This window comes from Meleagris gallopavo, chromosome 11 (assembly GCF_905368555.1).
Source record: "Meleagris gallopavo chromosome 11, MGAL_WU_HG_1.1, whole genome shotgun sequence".
NCBI lineage: Eukaryota > Metazoa > Chordata > Aves > Galliformes > Phasianidae > Meleagris > Meleagris gallopavo.
In genome coordinates, this window is record NC_139414.1 from 5,645,472 (window position 1) to 5,666,901 (window position 21,430).

The window sequence follows — 21,430 nt, forward strand, 5'->3', positions numbered from 1 at the left end:
ATTAGAAGAATTTTGAACACGTCTGAGTTAGAGAATGTCTTGCAGGGAAACACTGAGAACCTGTTTCCTGACTCCTTAGGTCTTGTACAATCCTAACTAATTCCTCAGATTGAGATAAGTCTATCATCCCATTCTAAAATCTCTATCAAAAGTAAGTAGAGCAGAAAAAAAAAGTAAAAGAAGAGTGAGGAGTATAGTTTTGCTGTTAACAGAGGTTTGTCTGTGTTGTTTTGATGCAGTTGTGATTCTGTTTTTGAAGAAGAGAGCACATTATATCATGAAAAAAAGATATTAAGTATAAAAAAGATATTAGGATATTATTAGGTCAGAGACCTAATAATGTTACAAACTAAAAAGAGAGTCTAGGAACCATCTTCTAGAAATAGATAATATCTTTGTAGATAATATGATCTTTTTTCTAACTTAACATGAGCAACTTTCAGTCATCCTGCTGACACTACAAGGTTAAACATTAAACAAAATTACTGTTAGAGAAATACTATGGCTGTAATATATGGATTTTTATTATCAGCCTAAGTACTTCTCTAAAAGTGTTTTGAAGGAAATTTATTGCATAAATAATGATGTTGTAAAACAGGAGATGTAGCTCTACTGTTTATTGTGGATCAGCAATTTCTGTTTTAAATATGCTTTATTTAGCATGTAAAAATAAAAGTTTCCTGTTCTGAAATTTAAAATGTGAAATTCAAATCTTTGAGAAGAGTTGTTGTCCTTAAAGATTTTGTGAACTAGTTACTGATGTCTCTAATGCTTGCACAATAGTTCTCCCTTCAGTATTTTAGCAGGGTGTTCTGAGCATCTAGTAGCAAGAGATTCTGTCATGCCCAAGAGGTAAAAGAATGCAGTGCCTCAGAGTTTTAGGTGGTGTAGATTCCTGAGCCTGAGCAGGTGCTGCAGCGTACCTATATTCCTTCTGGGACTAGATCTTGCAGTGTTTACCTCAGGTAAACCTATTAATGGAGTGTGGACATATTGTATTCAAAATGAATACAACTTCCCTCCACACCCCTGGAGTTTGCTAATGCCAATAAAGTGAATATATGTATATACTGAGTCATGGAACTTTTAGTTCCAAAAATGTTTGTGAATTCAGAAAATCATGACATGGCACGGAATAAATTATACAATTGCTATCTTGTTATATTGCTGATGCATTGATAAGAAACCGCTGTGTTGGCTCTGGCTCTTGAAAATCTAGCTGTTTCTGTTTAAGTCCTGTGGATAGAAAACCAGGAAATCAGTTCTTAGTGTGTTTTCTCTTCAGAGTGGCATGATGCTTGGGTAAGTTGCACATGTGATTTCTTCCTAAATTCCTCCATTAAAGATGCTGCTTAAGTCCCTTTAGCAACATTACCTTATCCTACATGAGGTAGGACTGCTGTGATAAATACATGTTGTGTCTACCATAAGCCTTGTTTGTTGTTTTACTAACACTGCTGCTCAGTAGCAGAAACAAAGTATGTGGTGATGATTATGGCTAAATGTTTTCAATCTTGTACCAAAACATAGGTTATCATAGCAATTGACTTCAAGCAGCTCATGAACTTTACCATCATGTCTGAAAAATAGCAAATTCATGTAATATAGAATAATGGTTTTCCTCGCTCCACCTGTAATGTAGTGCAAGTTGGTGTTTTTGCCTTATCAACCAAGAAAAAAAAAAACACAACCAAGCATGTAATTTCTCTTTCCTTTGTAGACAGCACAGTCTATCAAAGATCTTTTCACAATCAAAGTAGTGCTGGGGTTCTGTTTGGATATTATGTTTTCTATGAAGGTATTTTACATTTATTTTCAAGCTGAGAGGAAGATTCCAAGGGAAAAACTGTGAATACAATATAAAAATAGCTGTATATTCTTATGTCATGGCCAACTGAATGACTTTGTGAGAATGACTGTATTAAAGTGTCTCTGACTTATAGATCAAAGTACTTGTGATTGGTTAGTAATAAAAAATAACTTTATTCACTTTAATCCAGTGAATTTACACAACAACTTTTTAAGCTTACAGTGTGTATGTCCTTTAAAACAATTTGAGATTTTGCTCTCATCAGAAAAGGAAGTTATTAATACTATTAGATTTTGGCTCAAAATGTATCACTTGCCCCTCCTATTGAGGATTATTGTGCATATTGTTTTATTTTGCAGCTATGAAAATAGTGAGTGAACAGCCTTATGTGGTCAGTGAAGCAGTACTATGAATTAATAGATATGAAGAGATCTACTTCATCATCTAAAGCAAAAAATTATTAGTTCTGTTGCCAGATTGCCCTGTACCTGGATGTGAAGCTGAGAGACTCAAACAGCAATATATTTTGATTTAAAAAAAAAAAACATCTTAAGTCGAGTTGTCAAGGAAAAAACTCTTCTCACCCCTTCACCATCTGCCCTCTGAAAGTATGAAGGGGATCATGGGAGGCAATTACACATTTCTTTCATTGTAAGAAGTAAGCCATAAAGAAACCATTTCAAAAGATGTGCTAAGCTTGGCACATATCTAATGACTTTTATTTATTCCTAAGTGTCAGTGACATGCCTGATGCTGATGATACAGAGGGTTGTCTGCTTTTGAGCTAGGATTTTTTTTGTTTTGTTTTGGTGGTTTTTCAATTAGCAGTAGTTTTCCCCTTGGCCTTTGTATATACATACACACACTTTGTAGAGTTTTCCAGAAATCAAACGAAGAGATGGAGATGCTAGTTATCTGAAATGTATGAAACACATTGCTTTCAGATATCTTCACAAAATCTTGTACCATTGCCACAGCTGGAAAGCTTTTTACACCATTAAAAACAACGTGTGTTATTGATGGAAAAGTTGGCATGCTTGATAATTCAAAAATCACAGCTTGTCAAAAGAGATGAGTGCTTCAGCAACTTTCCTTTAATTATCATCTCATTTGTTAGTCCTGCAGTGTTCCAATTTCTGCAAGGGTTACTTGGCTACATACCTTCTTATAATTATAACTGTTTAAGTAGTTATAATCTGCTAAGTGAGCTATCATAGTATCTGGATAAGTAATTTGGACAGTCATGAAGTACTAATTATCTAACAGCGCTGGGAGGATGACGAGGGTTGTAGCTGGTTCTCTAGCCAGTTGAAGCTGGTTGTTTTTCATTAACCATAAGGTTGCTGTTTCTGCATTTGAGAATATTTGAAAAACTTCATTGGGTTGAAACTTACCTGCTCAATAAAATCACCTTTTTTCTGGACTCCTTGCCTCATGTCCATGACTGTGCTGTGCCCCGAGCCCTACCACACAGCTAACACGAGTGTGTTGGGCAGTTTTTGGTCCTGCATCCAAATTGATCCTGGGTATTTGTTAGGCTTTGTGGAGGTAGCCCCTGTCTCCTGATTGTGTGCAGCTCAGTCTTACAGACTTGGCACTAGCATGACTGCTTCCTGGTACTTTTAATTTCCTGGTGACCTCTTCCTTTGCTGTAGTAAATATGTTGGTAGAAGGACCTTGGAAATTTTGAGGACCTAGGTCTTTGGGAATAGTGGTCACTGGGTGAGTGAGACCAGGAACAGATATCCTACAGGTACATAAGTTTTGCTGTGAGAAAACTGCCTCAAATCCCAGTGTTGCTAAATATGCTCAGGTTGCAAACAGCTTTGCCCTAGGGGAACAACAACTTCAAATCGTTCTAAAAGTGCATATTTCTGTTTCAGTACTTTCTGATGTGTTTAGTTTGCAAACAAATCATATTATTTTTCTGTTACGTCTATAAACTCAGCACAGTCTTTCTGAGACAGAATGCCTCAGAATGCTTTTGTTCCTGTATTTATTGGAAATAAAGGTTCTTCGCTGACAGCTGTTTGATCCCGCTGTCTTCATTGTATGCCCTTAAAAATACCTGTACAATCATGTTATTTTACACAGATACGACTTTGACAGATTGCTTGATCTTTAGACTTCGCAACCACCTGCAGTTTCTTGGGAAGTTCAGAGGATAAGCATTTCCTCAGTGTATCTGGAACTTGGGCTTCTAGTAAACAGTTCTGTTAATTATGTGCAAGCAGGAGTATGATCCAGGTCACTCAATTTTAGTTCTGTGCTGCGGGACTAATAGGAAAGGAACTGTAAACATCCACTTGTGTCATGAGAGCAAACAGCTAAGGCTTTTGAGTGAACAAAGCAAACAAGTACAGGCAGCATTGCCACTATTAGTTATTTCTAAAACACAACTTTTGCACAGTATTGACTGAAAGAAGTGCCTGACTTTAAGTGAAATTAGATATTTCAAATACATAGTTATTTTCATGGCATAGAGAAAGTATCCAGTTGTCAGATCAGACAAGTTACGTTAGAAAGAAAATTACTGGATATTCTTATACATTTGAATAAGGATTCACAAAACTTGATACTGTTTTAATAAATTCAAGCTTTCCTAAGGCAATAGTATTTAAGAGTATTTAAAGTTATTGTATAGAACTCTTCAAAATTACTCAGGACTCTGCAGACTGCACAAATTAAAGATGCATATCTTTATTCAAAATATGGTTTTAATTGGTATAGTTATTGCTTAGTGGCACTTAATTATCTTGCATGCAGTCTTTGGGAGTGACAGGGCAGGAAGGAATAACACTGAAGCAACAGCGAACTTCATTTATCTGACTTTTTGTTCCCCATATTCATCTTACCTTCTCTTCCTGTTCTTAATGTTTCTTTTCTCTCAATTAAAAGATATCTGTTAATGAGCATTGAGCATACTGAGAAATCTCAAAAGCCATGGTTATGCTGTCTACATTTTCCCTCACAGGAAATTTAAGAAATAATCTCCAACATCATCTTATTTAGAAGCTGGTTGTGATGGCTGTCCCTTTTTTGAACTTTGAGAAGCTGAAGACATAGTGAGGCCCAATGGTCCTTAAGGACAAGGGAATGAGCTGATTCAGGGTCATTTGCTTGCTCTCAGCTGAAGGAATACCAGTGCAGCCGCTCTTGTCCTCTTCACAGCATGTGGGAACAATCCTCTACTCCAAAATACTTTCGAGTACAGCTTCTTCTCCAGCTGTTTGGTAAATATCAGAGGTAAAAGAAAGCTGTTTCCAGCAGATGCTCTGACAAGCAGTTAGTAAACTCCTCCTTTCGGAAAACTTTTTGTCACCCAGAAATCCAAATCTATAAATGCCTATTCCAAAAGCTGTGTCAACTCAGCATATGCAATCCAGGGCTTGAGCAAGTGGATTGTCTGGTCATGGTGGTGTTAATGCAGATACCACTGGTGTCTTGTGTCAACAACAGCAGTGGCTTTGAATTAACTTTACATTGTGATAAACTATTTTGTTTGTTTCCTACCAGAAATACTCAAAATTATAGTTTACTTCAGAAACTGCAAATACAATTTGTTTCTTTACATTGTTGAGGAACAGTTAAATAGAAACTATATAGATATTTATTTCTACTTTCTAAATTGCTGAAATGATTTATTACTGTGCAATTTCCATGGCATTACATTTTTATTGCTTTATATTGGGCATGTTCGGTTTTAATAGTTGCATCTTTCATTCCATTAATTTGAAATTAAACATTAAATTGCAATGAAAGTTCAGCTATGGCTCCTAAAGCATAAAAAATAAGCTTTACTTTCTAAAATGAAAGTGGGGATGGAATACAGACTAAATAGAAACATAATCTCTCAGCATGATTTGTGGTGCTATACATAACAGCATCTGTAACTGTGGGATCTGCGTTCATTTCCAGTGCTACAAAATTTATTCTGCCCTAGTTAACTAAGAATGTTTTAGCCTTTAACAATTATGGGTTTTACCAGTACTCAGCAAGGGATTGCCTGTTTCCATTGATATCAACGTACAGTTTGTGCTTAATTGCTAAGATAGCTCCATTTTTCACTTAAATTCTTCATTTTCAGGTTTCCTTTTTTTTTTTTTTTTCCCCATATGATGTCTCATTTGCTTGAAAAGCTAATACGGAAATGTTCTTTGGAGTTCATACCGTAAAACATTTAAAGGGTTTGCTCTGCAAAGAGTTAGACCTATAATTCATACCTCTGAAAACTCACAGAAGTCGTATCTCTTAGAGATGAAAATATGCCAAAGAAACACTGATCATTATTTAAAGGAGCAGAAAATGAGTCCAGGAACATTTAGATGTAGGGATGAAACTGGAATGCATGTCTGCAGCATGGATTGATCCATTAGAGTACTTCTTTAGAATTCAGTCAGTTTTTAATAATTATTGAGTGTATGCAGAAGGCTTTTGAACTTCAGTTTGCTTGGAACAACAAGTGGCTTGTTATGCTTATTTGAATCAGAGGGTGATTGCTAATTCCTGCTATGTTCCCAGGTACTAAAATATTTACCAGGTTATATGCATTTTGAAGACAAGAAATCTAGCAATTAGAAATTCCTAGCAAGTCTAAATTTCTAGAAAGTAGAAAGTAAAGCCAAGGATAACATCCAACACCCATTGTAACTTATGGCAAATGCTGCATATTTGTCAGTAGGGCTGGCATACCCATTATTGTATGCTTAAAGAGAGAAGGAAACTTTTTCTAAAAGGTAAATAAGATGGGCATAAAATGTAGCTGAGTATCTTGACATGAACGGCTCTTAGACCAACAGAGAGGAAGCAGAATCAGATAGAAATAGCAAAGACATTAAATGTTTATAATGGAGCTAGAAAAAGTATCATTTATCAAAAGTACCGTTTTATTGAAGCAGGAGTATTGAGTGGATGTTTAGATTGGTGTGGCAGTGCTGATAGGGTTTTTGACAGGGTTGTATTGAAGACAGCTTTCTGATACAGCTCATTTTCATGAAAAGTCTTGAGTACATCTTAATTTCACATTAGGAAAAAAGCAAAGATTATCTTCAGAGCTGCTGAACAACAGGATTTATGTCTTCTGTGTAACTCTTGCTCATGAGAAAAGATAGCAACAATAAAAAGAGTAACATCTAAGATATATTTAAAAAATTGCATACTTGCTATGGGAGATGTTCAAGAAGCATAAAGCTTAACTGTTTTACTGTTTAAAAAGAAACCTTCTTGCATTACTGAATAATTAACGCAGATAAGATATCCCATTTTAAAGTCTCAGAAGGAACAGAGCAACCATTTTGTTGTTTGTGGTGTTCTGAATGGTTCTGTCTTAAGGTTCTGTTTAGATGCAGTTTGTGTACTCTGTATAGTTATTTTCATATCAGTGAGAAAAGAAAAACTAAATCTAAGTTTCTATTCAGAAAAGGTAATTTTATACTACTCCATTCTGTTAAATTAAAGAGTGATGTTTGCAGTCAGCCTGTGGTTTCTTGGTGCATAATATCCCTGGTGTTACAAATAATATTCCAAAGGTCCAGGTTACTAAGATTGTTTTCATGGCTGCAGTCCCATCTGAATCACTGAATATATGAGGAACTTTTGTGGCTGATATTCCTGCATTAAAAGGCAAGAATCTTAATAAGTTCTGAATAGATGTGAATTACTGCCTTAAAATCTGAGATGTTGAGTTGCCCGTTTTTCTGTGCTGTTAGTATAATCAAAAGCTGTAAATAGGAACAAAATACTGTGTCACAGTTGCTCAAAGGCAGCCTTGGAACCACTGAGATTGTCAGCTCATTCAGCTGACTCACACCTCTAAGGTGTAAAATATTAAGCAAGAATAAGGCAGCCCTACACTGATCTGGGATGTGGAGTCTCAGGTTTCTGTGTTTAAAAAAAAACAGATTTTCTAATGACTCACCACAAACCTTTTCTACATAAGAAAGCAGCCTTTTACTGACTAAACTGAACAGTGGCTGGAGCCATTGATGTCTTACTGGTGGTCTTGGGGGACCAACCGTACACCTAAGAACAGTACAGTATAAAATGGCACTGATACTCAGCTCTGTATAGGCATAACAGGAAATAAACTGTACAGAGAAAGGAGGAAATTGTAGGGCTCTGAGTATGGTAAGCAGACTATATATATTTTTAGAGAAAGGCATCAATTCTAAATGTGCACACAAATTAGAATGCAACTGGTCTTCTAATGGCAAATTTGCATTTACCTTTTCTGTGGATGAATTTACTGTCTTAATTGTGCTATTTCCATTCTGATAAAAAGGCCAGATGCTATAATTTTAGCTGTTGTTTTTCATTTGAGGTGATGTATTGTAATAAAAGCATGTGTCCAAAGTAATTCATGTCTAGAGACACAAATCATGACTTCATGCTTGGAGCTGAGTATTTCAGGTTCTTTAAAGACAGACAAGTGGAAGTAAAAACAAATGAAAAAAAGCCACAATAAGGAGGAACCATATGGTACGCTTGTAACAATTGAACACAGTGCTACTTTGCTGCATGTCTGCAGGATCCACAGATTAGACCTTGTGCCTAGGCTCAACGCCAAGATTGAATTAATGTTTTGAAGCTTTTCATTTAATCTTCTTTCATAGGAAAGAGAGTAAATAGTTGAGTGAAAAGCTTAGGACAGTGAGAGCACTTTACCCATTTCCTAACCTCTTTCTGTTTCTGTCTTGTGTGCTTTTTACCTAACACCTGACATATTTTATTATACATGCTAATAAGAGCGTAGGAGCCTGTGATAAGACCAAAACTGCACCATTTCATTATTCATATATTTCACTTTATTGGCTGACAATGTCCTGAAAATTCCACAATTATCCAAAGATATTTTACACCTCACCTTTGTGATGCTTATTTTTGCAAACCTGATATCTCTATTTGCTCTCTTCGAAGAGAGCATCTTCCTCTCCACTGACGTTCATGGTCAAGTCCATTGCTTTTTATGTTTGTGTCTCAGTCAATACAAAGCTCCTGGTATAAAATCCCAAGTTAGAGCTGAGTGATGCCTTTGGCTCTGAGTAAAAATAAGCAGAAGAGCAAACTGGCCGCCCTGTATGTGCTTTGAATTAGCCAGCTATACCACAAAATAAATTAATCACAGGAATAATTATAATAGATACATTTTCTGAGCTTCTTTATCTCAGAAATTGTCTGCCTTGATACAGGCCTCAGGGAAAGTGCTTTAATTAAAAAATAATTTTTCTGTCAGTCCTCTGAGTCCACAGTAGACTAAATATCTGATTTTCTAATCCGAGTGTGACATGTTGTTGTTAGTTGCCTTTTTTTTTTGTCTCTGTATATTTCACAAGGGAGCTGCATCTACCAGTTCACGTTGGTGCGAGTATCCTGCCACAGAAGATCTTTTTTGTTAGGTTTGTCTATCACTAGAAGTTCTGTAAGCATTACAAATTTAATAGGCAACATTCCTAATCCTAGATCTTTACTTAATTTTAAATTCTAGTCACATTATAAATCATTAGTTACTTTTACATATTCTATTAGCATTTGTCCTTTAACAGCTCAGCAATATTTAGCAGATACAAATTATTACAAGCATTGCAAATAATAACTTTTAAAATCTTGTATGTAAAGTCCTCTAAGTCTCTTATAAAAATAGATTCACCTTTTTCAAAGGATACACGTGGTAAAATGTGTGGCCTCACTGGATCACTTATGTCGATTTTTTTCTCAGTATAGAATTCATTAATCTGGAGGTTAGTCTCATGATACATCTTTTAGACAGAGACATGGAATTTTGAGCTGTGGTAGCATCAGAGCTTCTGTGTTTACTGGAAGATGTTTTTGCTATGGCAGACATCGAGTATGGGAACAGAAGATTTGCAGCCACAGTTGCAAATGTTAAGCTGAAAGTGAACACTAATCAAATAATGTAGATAGTTTGTGTGAAGATACAAATGACCGGTATGTGTAGTGGTGATTGTTATTGACATATAGTGGAAAAGTAAATCAGACATCCTTAAAAAGCTATTTTTCTGTAGTGATTGTGTAGCTCTTAAAGCTACCGTGCTATGCTTTACAGCATTCTTGCTAAACTGGACAGCTGTTTGTATGTGTGGAGTGTGTTTGGGTGATATGAGATGCACTACTGAATCTATAGGATACTTGTGAGCATTAACCATTTAGTAAACAAAAGCCTTTCATTGACAGATGGGCACAGAGCTCCATATATTCATTGCAGTAGTGCAGTTTTTTGGCATTTATGTAAAGAAAAAAAAAAAAAAAGCCATGCCTTCTTGCTTTCTTCCTCTATTTATTCCTGCAGATTTCAGAAAGAAAAGATTACAAAATGTTTGTGGTTATTTGTAATAGAATGCTGATTTAGTGGGTATTGATTGATGGGAGGAATGAAAGGCAACATTTTCTGTTTCTATGCTTCAGAGAATGTTGGAAGAACTACCTTTATTTGGGTAAGCACAAATATTAAGCATACTTTCATTCGGGAAAACATTTATCTCATTTTTATGTGTTTTTTTTCTGATCCAGCTGACTGTTTACTGCAAGCTTCGAATAGGCACATATCAATTCTTTGTCATTTAAGCTAGAGCATAAGGATCTTTTGTGCAGATTTGTGTGCACAGTGTGACACGTTATGCCTCTAAGCAGTGGTGGTCTGATCTTCAACAGAGCATTTCAGTCATATGTTTCACTATTAACCAGAGCAATATTTTTTTAAACAACCTTCTATATTAAAAAAAAAAAGTACCTTTTCCAGCTTCTGCGTTGCTGAGTGCCTTCATGACCTAAGTGAATTCCTTGGGAAGCTTATCATGAAGCCAGGATGAAAGCCAGATAGGGCTGCTCTTGTAGGCTACCCGCAGAACTATCTTTTTATCCTGAGCAATTGCTCCCTGCATCAGCAGAATGAGACTGGTTAGTTAGGTGTGGGCTTATGATAACAATGAATCACTGGAAGTACAGCACAGCTTCTTCCATTTTCCAATTTCAAATTGTAGGAATGGAATAGGAAGGGTAACAGTGGATTTATGTTCTTGCTTTGCAGAGCTTGCTGCCTGTGAAATTAGATATGAGGAAATAATATTTTTTTGTAGTTTATTGGGATATTAGCACCTCCCTTTGCTTGTCATTTCAGTATAGCTTCCTGGATTTTAGTATTCCACGAGGAGTTCAATAGCACTGGCTTCAGTGATCTGGAAAGGCATACACAGTACTTACCACCTTTCTTAATAATTTTTATCCTTAAAGATATTTTACACCTCTATCACTTTGCCTCCTTTTTCCAAACAACTACTCTTTTTTCTCTCAAATCCCAACCTTCAGTGTTCCATAATTCTTTAAACAGTAGTTACAGCTTATCATAAAAAAACTTGTCAAAGCAGTAAGCCTTGCCAGTGGCACTGAGACACGCTAAAGGTTGGCAGCTGTGCACTGCAGGACGTATTTGCAGGATTCAAACAGAGAAATTTGTGTAGAGTTGTTATCCTGGGCAGTTGCATTAAAAATAAAAAATAAAAACCAATCCCCTAACTAAACGTACTGAAAAACCAACATCATGTGCATGTACTGGGTCCATGCTGCATGTTGGAGAAAACAGACATCAAGTTGCTGCCACAGAGCATGCCTTGCAACCCTGTTATAAGCTTTGTGGTTCTCCTCTGGGTGCTTTCCAAGTGCCTTACCATCCTTTTTACACTGTGGAGCCCAGAACTACACACAATATTCAAGGTCAGGCTGCATCAGTACAAAATATAGCATGACAATCACTTCTTTTGACTGCCTATGCTGTGTTTAGTGCACCCCAAAGCATTTTGCCCCTCTGCTGTAAAGACACACTTGCTGGCTTGTGCCAAGCCTGCTGTCACCAGCAGCCTGGGCCCCTTCCTGCTGAGCTGCTCTCCAGTTATTCATCTCCACGGCAGTGCCTTGTCCAGCAATGCTTTGTCCCAAGTGCAGCACCCAATGTTTTTCTTGAATTTTATGCTATTCAGGATGTATAAAACCAATAAAGACACATCCTTAATTCTAAATATATGATCAGCTATACTGATTTGTGCATCTCAAGGAAATGTGCAGAGAAATGTAGTAAAGGTCTAGAGAGTAATAATATCAGAAAAAAGGATATGAATATTAATCAGTCATTTTGCTAGCAGTGAACTAATGAAGCCTGGTTTCCTTCAGATTTGTGCCTCATTTTTGATTTACTGCTATCAAAATAGTGAAAAATAGAACTGCAGCTTTTCTTGTTGTTGGGCTTTTACAAGGTCTTGATGTGAATGGTTGCCATCTATGACCTCTTTGACACCCTTTCACTATTCCTGTAGTTTCTCGGTATTGTGCAGCTGCATAATTACTTAGTGACTGTGGGAAGCAACTAATCTTCATAATGTTTAGCTGAAATCAGCAAGTGGTTTTGGAGTTAACGGGAGAAACAAATACGTGTGTGTACACTCACACACATACTCAGTACTCATCAGCAATCATAAGGCTGCCAGAAAGAAAGTGCCAGGAACTTTGGTTAAACAAAACTTTTGTAATTACTGATTCATATGCAACTGTTCTGTTTTATTAATTACTGATCAAAATGATCAAATGTTAGGGATCCCTGCATTCTTCAGTATTCTTGATGTAATAGAACGTGAATTAAAAGCAAACATTGATGGGAAAGGCAAAGTAAGAGTGCAAATATATAATTTTTAGAAACTTTTGAAATTGAGTTCAAGGCAATAATTTCAATAATTTTGTTTTGCAATTAAAATTGTAACATTGTTTTTTATTTCTTTGAAATCAAATGGCATTTTGTTTATTTATGTGATTTGTAATACAATTTTGTTGATTAAGACTTGTGTAAATGTAGCTGAATAGGAATTTCTAAATGATGGAAAGATTTGTTGGTTATATTTCTGTAACAAGAAACTGTCAATAGCATTTTCAGGCTAGTATAATTCTTACAAAGGAACTTAATATTTCTTTGCTAGTAACCTATTGGTTTCTACCAAATTTCTCAAAATAATGCAAAAATGTATGGTGCTAATGGCTAATAATCGTCTGAATGATATGAAGAGAAAACATAATGTCAGAATTTAGTTAGAAAGTGTATTTACATGAAGCAACTCTTAACAAAGTGAGGAGATACTTTAGTAATCCAGCAGAAACCCAGGAGCTTGTACCTCTTGGCACTGGGAGAAGAGGTACTTTCCTTTTATTCTGGATTCAATTGCTATAAAATATCATGAATGTTGATCTGCCTTTATGTGGTTTCATCATCTTGTACCTATTTCATGAATTCACTGCCACCACCATTTGGATCAATAAACCCTATACACTTCTATTCCCAAACCCATTCAAATGAAATGAAGAATAAAACTTAGTATTATTTTTCTGCATTGTCTGCATTTGGGGAAAACAGTATCTCAGTTTGCACTCTAAAGCACCACTACAAAGGAAACAAAAAGTGAGTGGTGTCAGTGTCCCAAAGGTGGTTGTTCTGCAACTTAAACAGGGAGTTTGAATAAGACAGAGACCCATCTCCTCGTTGAATGACATAACTGCAATCTATGAGCCTGGTAAATAACATAAGTTTGGCAGAGTTATTACAGGCATCAGCTGGGTCTGGGGTTAGCCTGTCTGGGATTAAAAAATAAAGCCCAGTGGTTCCATTTTGCAGTTAAAAATAATATTTGTTATATTTTAAAGAAAGTATTTGTGATGTCTAACAGTAGTTCCATATATCTGTGCGTGCCTTACACTGTGGAGACGGATATTATTTAATTTTTTTAAAGCTGATCAATTCTATTAAAAATATTACTCATTACAATTACTATATGCTTTTAGAATTAACTTATTCCTTCAGAAATAGCACAACTGCTTCTCTGAAAGTTCTTACCACTTCTTAAAAACATTTGCTATTTATATGAAAATAATAGGTTGCTGTAACCTAAATCCAGAAGTATATGCATGGTGGTTGTTTTTTTTTTTTTTTTTTTTTTTTTTTTTTGCACCGTATTTACAAATATCTCCCTGTATTTGTGCAGCTGTCATTATTTTATCTTAGGCAAATGTGAACATAGAAGACAAAATTAGAGCTGTAAATAAGGCTGGAGTATCTAGCATACAAGCAGGATTTGGAACCTTCCAAAATACTCATTGAGAACTAATTAAACTTGTCCTGCTTCTATAATTGCTTTGCATCAGTCCTCTGATTTGGAAAGGAAAAAATGATAAACATTCAGACAAAGGCAGATGTTGCTTTTTTCCTGTCTGAAACTATTTCTGTTCTTCAAGAATGTAGGCTTGATGTCTGCAAATGCTGCATTGTTTACATTTAAACAGTGGATCAATAAAATAATAAATGCAAAGCACTTGAAGTTAGGATTTCTGTTGACAGATTGTGCATCTGAGGATAGCTTATTTTTATTGAGAGGCCTCTGTTACAGAATACAAGAAGTGGTATTCTTCCATTAAATGTCCCACACTTATAAAACTGAAATGCACAGTATCATTTTAGATGAACACTTCAGTTTGAAGTTGCATGGACATTAGAATAGTTTTTGTTTTCAGAGAGAAAAATTGTAACAACATTGAGGTACAAACTCAGTGATTGGTGCCTGTGATCAAGGGTAAACAAACTGCTTCACTTCAGCCTTCTCTTATGCTTTGTTTCCTATAGAACAGATCGTAAGTACTGTGAAGCTTGCTTATATGGTGATGCAAGCACTTAGTCTTTTCCAGAGACTGACTTTCAAGACAAAATCCGTTCCTTCTTCAACAGCCCCCGTATTCAGGCTCACTGAGCACAAACTGAAGAGAGACTGGAATACAGCACATCCTTTATCCATCCTGAAATACCACACAGCCCTTCCATGCCATTTGATGAGGGAGTGAGCAAATGTCCAAGTAGATAGTGTGTTCTCTCTATGCCTCATAATTAGTAAAATAACTGCATGTAGGCACTGTAAAAGCAGTTACAGGACTGATAGCAAGAGTTAAGAGTGGGATTCATCTGCCTAAATGTCAGTGCGGGTAGCTGAGCTCAGCTCCAGCTCCCATTGTAATCAAGGGAAGTATGGTAGTTGAGGGAATATCCTGAAGACCTTTGTTGATATACCCTCAGCATACCCTCCACACCTATCCCTCTAGAAACACAAACACCTAAATCCTTCTCATTTTTTCATTCCCTTTGTAATTGGAATTATGAACTGTCATTTCTGTAAAGTCACTGGCTAGCACCTTCTCTAAAAACAAACAATATATTCTAGAACAAAAAGAGAGAGGTCAGTAAACGCTTGTATTAGAGGTCACAGATTCAGAGTTAATTTAGAATTTGGCAGTTGATTCAGATATGATTGGCAAGGAGATAGCAAAAAGTCTGCAAGTGTAAATTGGAAATAAATGGAAATAGATTATGTGACTGGGATACAGCTCTGAATCCATAATGCATGTCTTGAGACTGACTTGCTCATAAAAGAGCATGTGTTTAATGTGTCATAAAAATATTTAAGCCACGTTGGTCTTTGTATAAATGTTCCATTTTTAAAGTTGAATTCTGGGGTGGCTAAAAATGAGTTCAGCATGCATATCCTTGCCATCAGTATAAAGGGTAATACATACATACATACATGCATGCATACATACATACATGCACATATATATGAAGAAAAATCACTGGAAGCTGTTTCATTCCCCTTTGAGATCTGTATTACCTTCTTTGTTGTTTTTAGCTTCTGTGTCCAAATCTATTTTTTAGTCCCTGCTCTGCCATCCATTTTGTTACATAGTATTCCTCTAAGAGAAGCTGTGGATCTTTTCTGTTAGGAGACAGTTGGGAGGCTGTGAGTTGCTGACAAGAAGGCATTCATGTATGGGTTTGTGAGTGTGCATGGGTGACTGCAGTGTCCAAAAGGGATGCTTGCCTGTGTTCCTCTGACTACTTCTGTTCCAAAGATGATAAAGATGATATATGTCTGTAAATAAAGTAAGATATATTTTGAATGTGCTTATGTTCTGCATCATTAGTTTTTTTACTGTTCAGATTCTTGCAGTTTAGCTACCATCTGCTACCACCTGCTAGCTCAAGTGTCTGCAGGAAGCAGTGACAGCAGTTAGAAAAGATCACCTCTAAAATATTCTCTCTTTTCTTTCTGCTATTCTCTTTTAACTAAGCACTGTCGTCTTAGCTCAAAATTTAACCTGGTGCCATATCTAAGGAATGGTTTCTAGAGTGTTAAGAAACCATTCTGTAGTGACAGAAGAACAAAAAGGACATGAACAGAGCTGCTCTCACTCCATCACTCTCCACAGATGCATGGCCACCATCCCTCGTAGATACATGTTAATCTTATACTTGAGTCAATATTACTCCATCCATAACAGCATGTGAAATACAGATCAGTGCTAACATCTCCAGTGGTACTATGATGCATTAGATTATGATTGTTTTGTATTGTACTTGTATTAAAGTATTTTAATATTTGTGTTATATTTACCTTATTTCTCACAGGAGAGATATGTGCTTTTAAAATTCATGGACAAGAAATGCCATTTGAAGCTGTTGTGCTTAACAAGACATCTGGAGAAGGTCGTCTTCGAGCAAAAAGTCCTATTGATTGTGAGCTGCAGAAAGAATACACATTCATCATTCAAGCCTATGATTGTGGATCAGGACCAAGTGGAGTAAACTGGAAGAAATCTCACAAGTAGGTGAAAATGACATTTATTTGCTTTGTTTATTTGCTTTGTTGTACATTTACTCTACGGTACAAATCAGATTGAAGGAATCCTTTTTATAGAATCATAGAATGGTTTGGGATAGAATGAACCTTTAAGATCATCTAATTCCAAACCCTCGCTGTAGGCAAGGATACCTCCCTCTAGACCAGGTTGCTCAAAGCCATATCCAGCCTGGCCTTGAGTGCTTCCAAGGAGGGGGCATTCGCAACTTGCTGGGCAATCTGTTCCAGTGTGTCACCACCCTCACAGTAAAAAATTTCTTCCTAATATCTAGTCTAAGTCTACCCTCTTCCACTTTAAAGCCATTTTCCCTTGTCCTGTCACTATCTGCCCTTATGAAAAGTTCCTCCCCAGCTTTCCTGTAGGCCCCTTCAGGTGCTGGAAGGCTGCTATAACGTCCCCCTGGAGCCTTCTCGTTTCCAGACTGAAGGGCCCCAGCTCCCTTAGCCTGTCCTCACAGGGGAGGTGCTCTAGGCCTCTGATCACCTTCAGGGCCCTCCTCTGCACTTACTCCAACAGCTCAATGTCCTTCTTGTGTTGGGGGCTCTAGAACTGGACACAATACTCCAGATGGGGTCTCACGAGAGCAGGGTAAAGGGGCAGAATCACCTCCCTTGACCTGCTGGTCATACTTCTCTTGATGCAACGCAGGATATGGTTGGCCTTCGGAGCTGCAAATGCACAGTGCTGGCTCAAGTTGAACCTTTCATCAACCAGCACTCCCAAATCCTTCTCCTCTGGGCTGTTCTCAAGCCGTTCTCCACCCAGCTTGTCTGTGCTTGGGATTGCCCAACCCGAGTGCAGAACTTTGCACTTGAACTTGTTGAACTTGATGAGATTGGCATGGGCCCACCTCTCAAGTCTGTCCAGGTCTCTCTGGATAGCATCCCTTCCCTCTAGAATGTCAACTGTACCACTCAGCTTGGTGTCATCTGCAAAGTTGCTGAGGGTGAACTCGATCCCACTATCCATGTAGCATACAAAGATGTTAAATAAAACCAGTTCCAACACTGAACCCTGAGGAATATCACTTGTCATTAGTCTGCCCTTGGACATTGAGCAGTTGACCGCAACTTTCTGAGTGCAGCCAGAAAGCCAATTCCGTATCCAGTGAGTGGTCCATCCATCAAATCCCTTTTTCTCCAATTTGGTGATCAGGATATCATATATATGTTTAATTTATACTGTAGTCATGTCGAAAGCAGTTAAACCAAGATAATTAGTTGTCACAATGGTCTGTCTGCTTTTAATTCCTATTTTCTTTTAGAGATTTTTTCTTTTTTGCCTCTGACAGTTTGACTACTCTGCACTGGTTCCAGCTGAAGCTTTTAACAGAATCACAGTTTAAGTGGAGAAGTGTATCTCAGTTTTGGTTAACTTTTCCATTCTTGCTTTTATATTAAATACATTGACTAAACAGATCATCCAGGAAATAGAACCTAGCTTTTAATTGGTATTTAGAAGTTCTAAGTAAGTATTCTCTCAGTTCATCTGATTAGAAATGGTAGGAAAGGGAAATTGACTTTTTTTTAGTATGTGCATATATATAAGCTATTGCAGTGTTGCCTTTGCACAGTGGATTTCTGACCTCAGCTTTTGGATAGTAAGTCCCAGAGGAATTCACATCCTCTAGTTGTAAAGGGGTATTCAAGGTGAATAAGTGGTACTTTTTACTGTGGAGCTAGTTTCCTGTATAACTTTTAAATAAAGGCAGTACCCTTTTCATCCTGCAAGTCATGAAACCAAGCTCCAGACCGTTTGTCATTAACTCAGATATAGATGTATAACTCCTGTACAACTATTCATTTTGCTAAGAACCGCTTAAATGATTAATAGGTCTTCCTTTTATTCATCCAGACAATTAAAATTTTCATTAGCTCTGTAATGCATTCCAAACTCTTTTAGGATGTTTAAAAAGAATGTATATCTAGAAAAGAGTCTGTAATATCAGATAATCATCAAGTTACAGAAACAATTTTTTCTCAATACTATTAATTTTTATAGCATTTTTCACTCACATTAGTAACAAGCTACTGAGTGTTAGACTTGGAAAATTTGGTCTAATCATGGCCATTATATCTGGCTCACTCAGACCAGCCTTTGCTATGCTTTCTTTCATTTGTATAATAAACAGACTAAGCTAGGCTTTTGGAGTCCAAACACCTATTCCTGGTTCTGCCATTGATCTGGAACATCCCTTTCCTTTTTCCCTTACCCAGCTTATCCAACCAGATACAAAGTTGTTTCAATTGAGTACTCTGAGAGTTAGCACGTTAAGTACAGAAAATCTCTTATTTTTGGCTCTCAGAGGCTTACCATAATGTGCATATTGAAAATGTGGTGCAGTCATTATCCTGACAAGAGGTGCTAACAGCAAGGATCCAGTTCTTAGATTTGCAAGTAAATTAGTGTCTTGGGATTAATGGGGAATCTCAGACCTACATCCGTATGCAGCTTGTGTTGCATCATTTTTCTCTTAAAATGCTACCAAGCATTTCACTTTTTAATATTGACGCAACTATTTCCTTTAGAAGGCAAGTTACAAATATTGTAGCTAATTAAGTAATTAGGTAGTTATAATCAGCAGAGGATGAAATACTTCATATTGAAGAGTTCCATAAATTGACAATTTTTATGTAATAAGTATTTAATATTTTTTTGTGTGTGTGTTTTTTTCCATTTACTGACCCATTTTGCACTGGTGTAATGTCACCAACTTTCTGCTGGGCTCCATGTTAAAAGGCAGCACAGTTTTAGCAGGGAGCCCTTTGAGTTCCTCTCCCTGATGCCTTTGGCACACTGCTTTTACCTACAGAAACTTAAGGTATTAAGTTGGGCAAATTAAATACAGAAATTCAATAATATAATTTTAGCAAATGTTGACATGTTCTTCTATATATTTTTTGTCAGTCCTTTTACATTAGGAAAACAAACTGCTAATAATATGATCTTACTTGAAGTCATTCTAAACTATTTTCTCTTTGATTTCTTTTCTTACCTGTTTTAGGGCAGTTGTCCATATCCAAGTAAAGGATGTTAATGAGTTTTCACCAGCTTTCAAGGAGAGTATGTATAAGGCCACTGTGACAGAGGGAAAGATCTATGACAGCATACTGCAGGTAGAAGCCATAGATGAGGACTGTTCCCCGCAGTATAGCCAGATCTGCAATTATGAAATTGTCACAACAGATGTTCCTTTTGCTATCGATAGAAATGGTGAGTATGGAGAAGGATCTGACTGTAATTTCTGGGACAGACAGTGTTATTTTTTGCAGATAGTGTATAATTAATAATTGATATCAGATGATAATCCAGCCCTTTGAGTTTTAATTCAAGAAATTAATAGTGTTCTCATCTCTGAGAAAGAAGAAACTGTAACATTATTTACGTTTGATGTGGTCAGAAAGTGCCACAATAATATGCATCATGGATATGAAAAAATGGGTTTTTAGATGTGCAGTACCTTTCTCTGACAGTCAGTCTGTTCTCTTAGTTGTCTAAAATCTAGTTTCCTGTGCAGGAGATTGTATTTCGTAATGCAACGTGTAGACCTACTTAATTTATTTGCAGGTTTATGACTCGTCCCAGTCTTCTGAACTCTTTGGAACAGGTTCTAAATGCAGAACGGACACTATACTGACTGTGTTTAGTAGTTCGCAGCTCTAATCATTTGTGGTGCTTCCTGAAGTTGGTCTCCTATTCTGCAGTATAGAATAAAATATGTTTTGGGAAAGTAGTAACATTTTTCAAGGGTTCATTTTTTACTTGGTTTTCATAATATTAAATGAACATCTCAAAAAATAATGAACCATAGTAAGTTTTCCATATGGTGCACTTTCTGACATTGGCTTCTCTACCTGTCATCTTCTTGCTTCTCCTAGTCAAGTTCTTACCGGGGAAAGTCACTGAGTTTGGGAGAAGTGGCTGGGCTGCATTTAAAATGAGCTAAGGATTCTCCCTCCCCATTCTTTGCTTGCTTTAGACAATACAAAATTGTGATTCTGTATTTCAACTGCATCAGCAGTGCCATATTGGCATCGTTTTCTAAATAGGAGTGCTATTTTCTCTGTACTTGGGGCAGAGACCCATGATGGACCCATGGGAAGTTCTTCTATATGTGCACCGTACTGTGGTACTGAAGGAAATATCCTTCATGTTACTGTTTTTAGTTATCAGTATTCACATGTGCACCCTTGTGAAAAAATAGAAAATATAAATTCCTGTGCTTACAGAACATGTTTCCCCAAACAAACAACCTGTTTGTCTAGCCAGCAGTGTTCTGATTTATCTGATTTTTTGCCAATTTGGAGATTGAAAACATGCATGGTGCTACATTTTCTCTAAGCAGTCGTTTTCATATTGGGATATTTTATTAGAGAAAGAGAAAAAAAACCACCTTTCTCCAGTTCAAAAATGATGCATGTTTATTTGCACAGCTCTTGCGTAATGTACAGCTGAGCATCAAAAGATAATAATCTGTTAGCATCAGTGCAGTGTAAATGGTGTTGGTGGAAAAAGACCACTTCTTTTAATACCATCATTTTGGAGGCAAGTATTCTATATACAATATAAAAGATGTAATCATGAGTATGTCTGTGTTTAGGTAAATGTTGAGCTGTTTAGGCAGCTTCATGAACAGACTTGTGACTTATAATGGCTAAATAATAGACAAAAATGAGCATTGTATGGAGCAGACATTCCAATTGCTTATGCCTTTTCAGGTCTTATCTCACAGTGCAGCTGGCTCTTGAGCAATTACAGCTTTTTTTTTATGTCAGAGGCATGATCAAAAGCACATTAAATGTCCGGTGTCTTTGGTTACATATTTGTCCCCATGTGCTTGTGACCTGCTTTCCAGCAAAGGCAACAAGAAATTGACTTAAAAATGACTTT

General features: G+C 36.7%; 1 protein-coding gene across 2 annotated transcripts in view; it reads left to right on the plus strand.

Annotated features, from left to right (window-relative positions):
- Positions 1–21,430, plus strand: part of CLSTN2 (calsyntenin 2) — a 313,998-nt gene that overhangs the window by 209,374 nt on the left and 83,194 nt on the right. For both annotated transcript variants that reach the window (XM_085233258.1, XM_085233257.1), the window contains exons 3-4: positions 16,308–16,503; positions 19,545–19,753. In XM_085233258.1, coding sequence (XP_085089384.1) covers positions 16,308–16,503; positions 19,545–19,753 — 405 coding nt within the window. The remainder of the gene's footprint in view (positions 1–16,307; positions 16,504–19,544; positions 19,754–21,430) is intronic.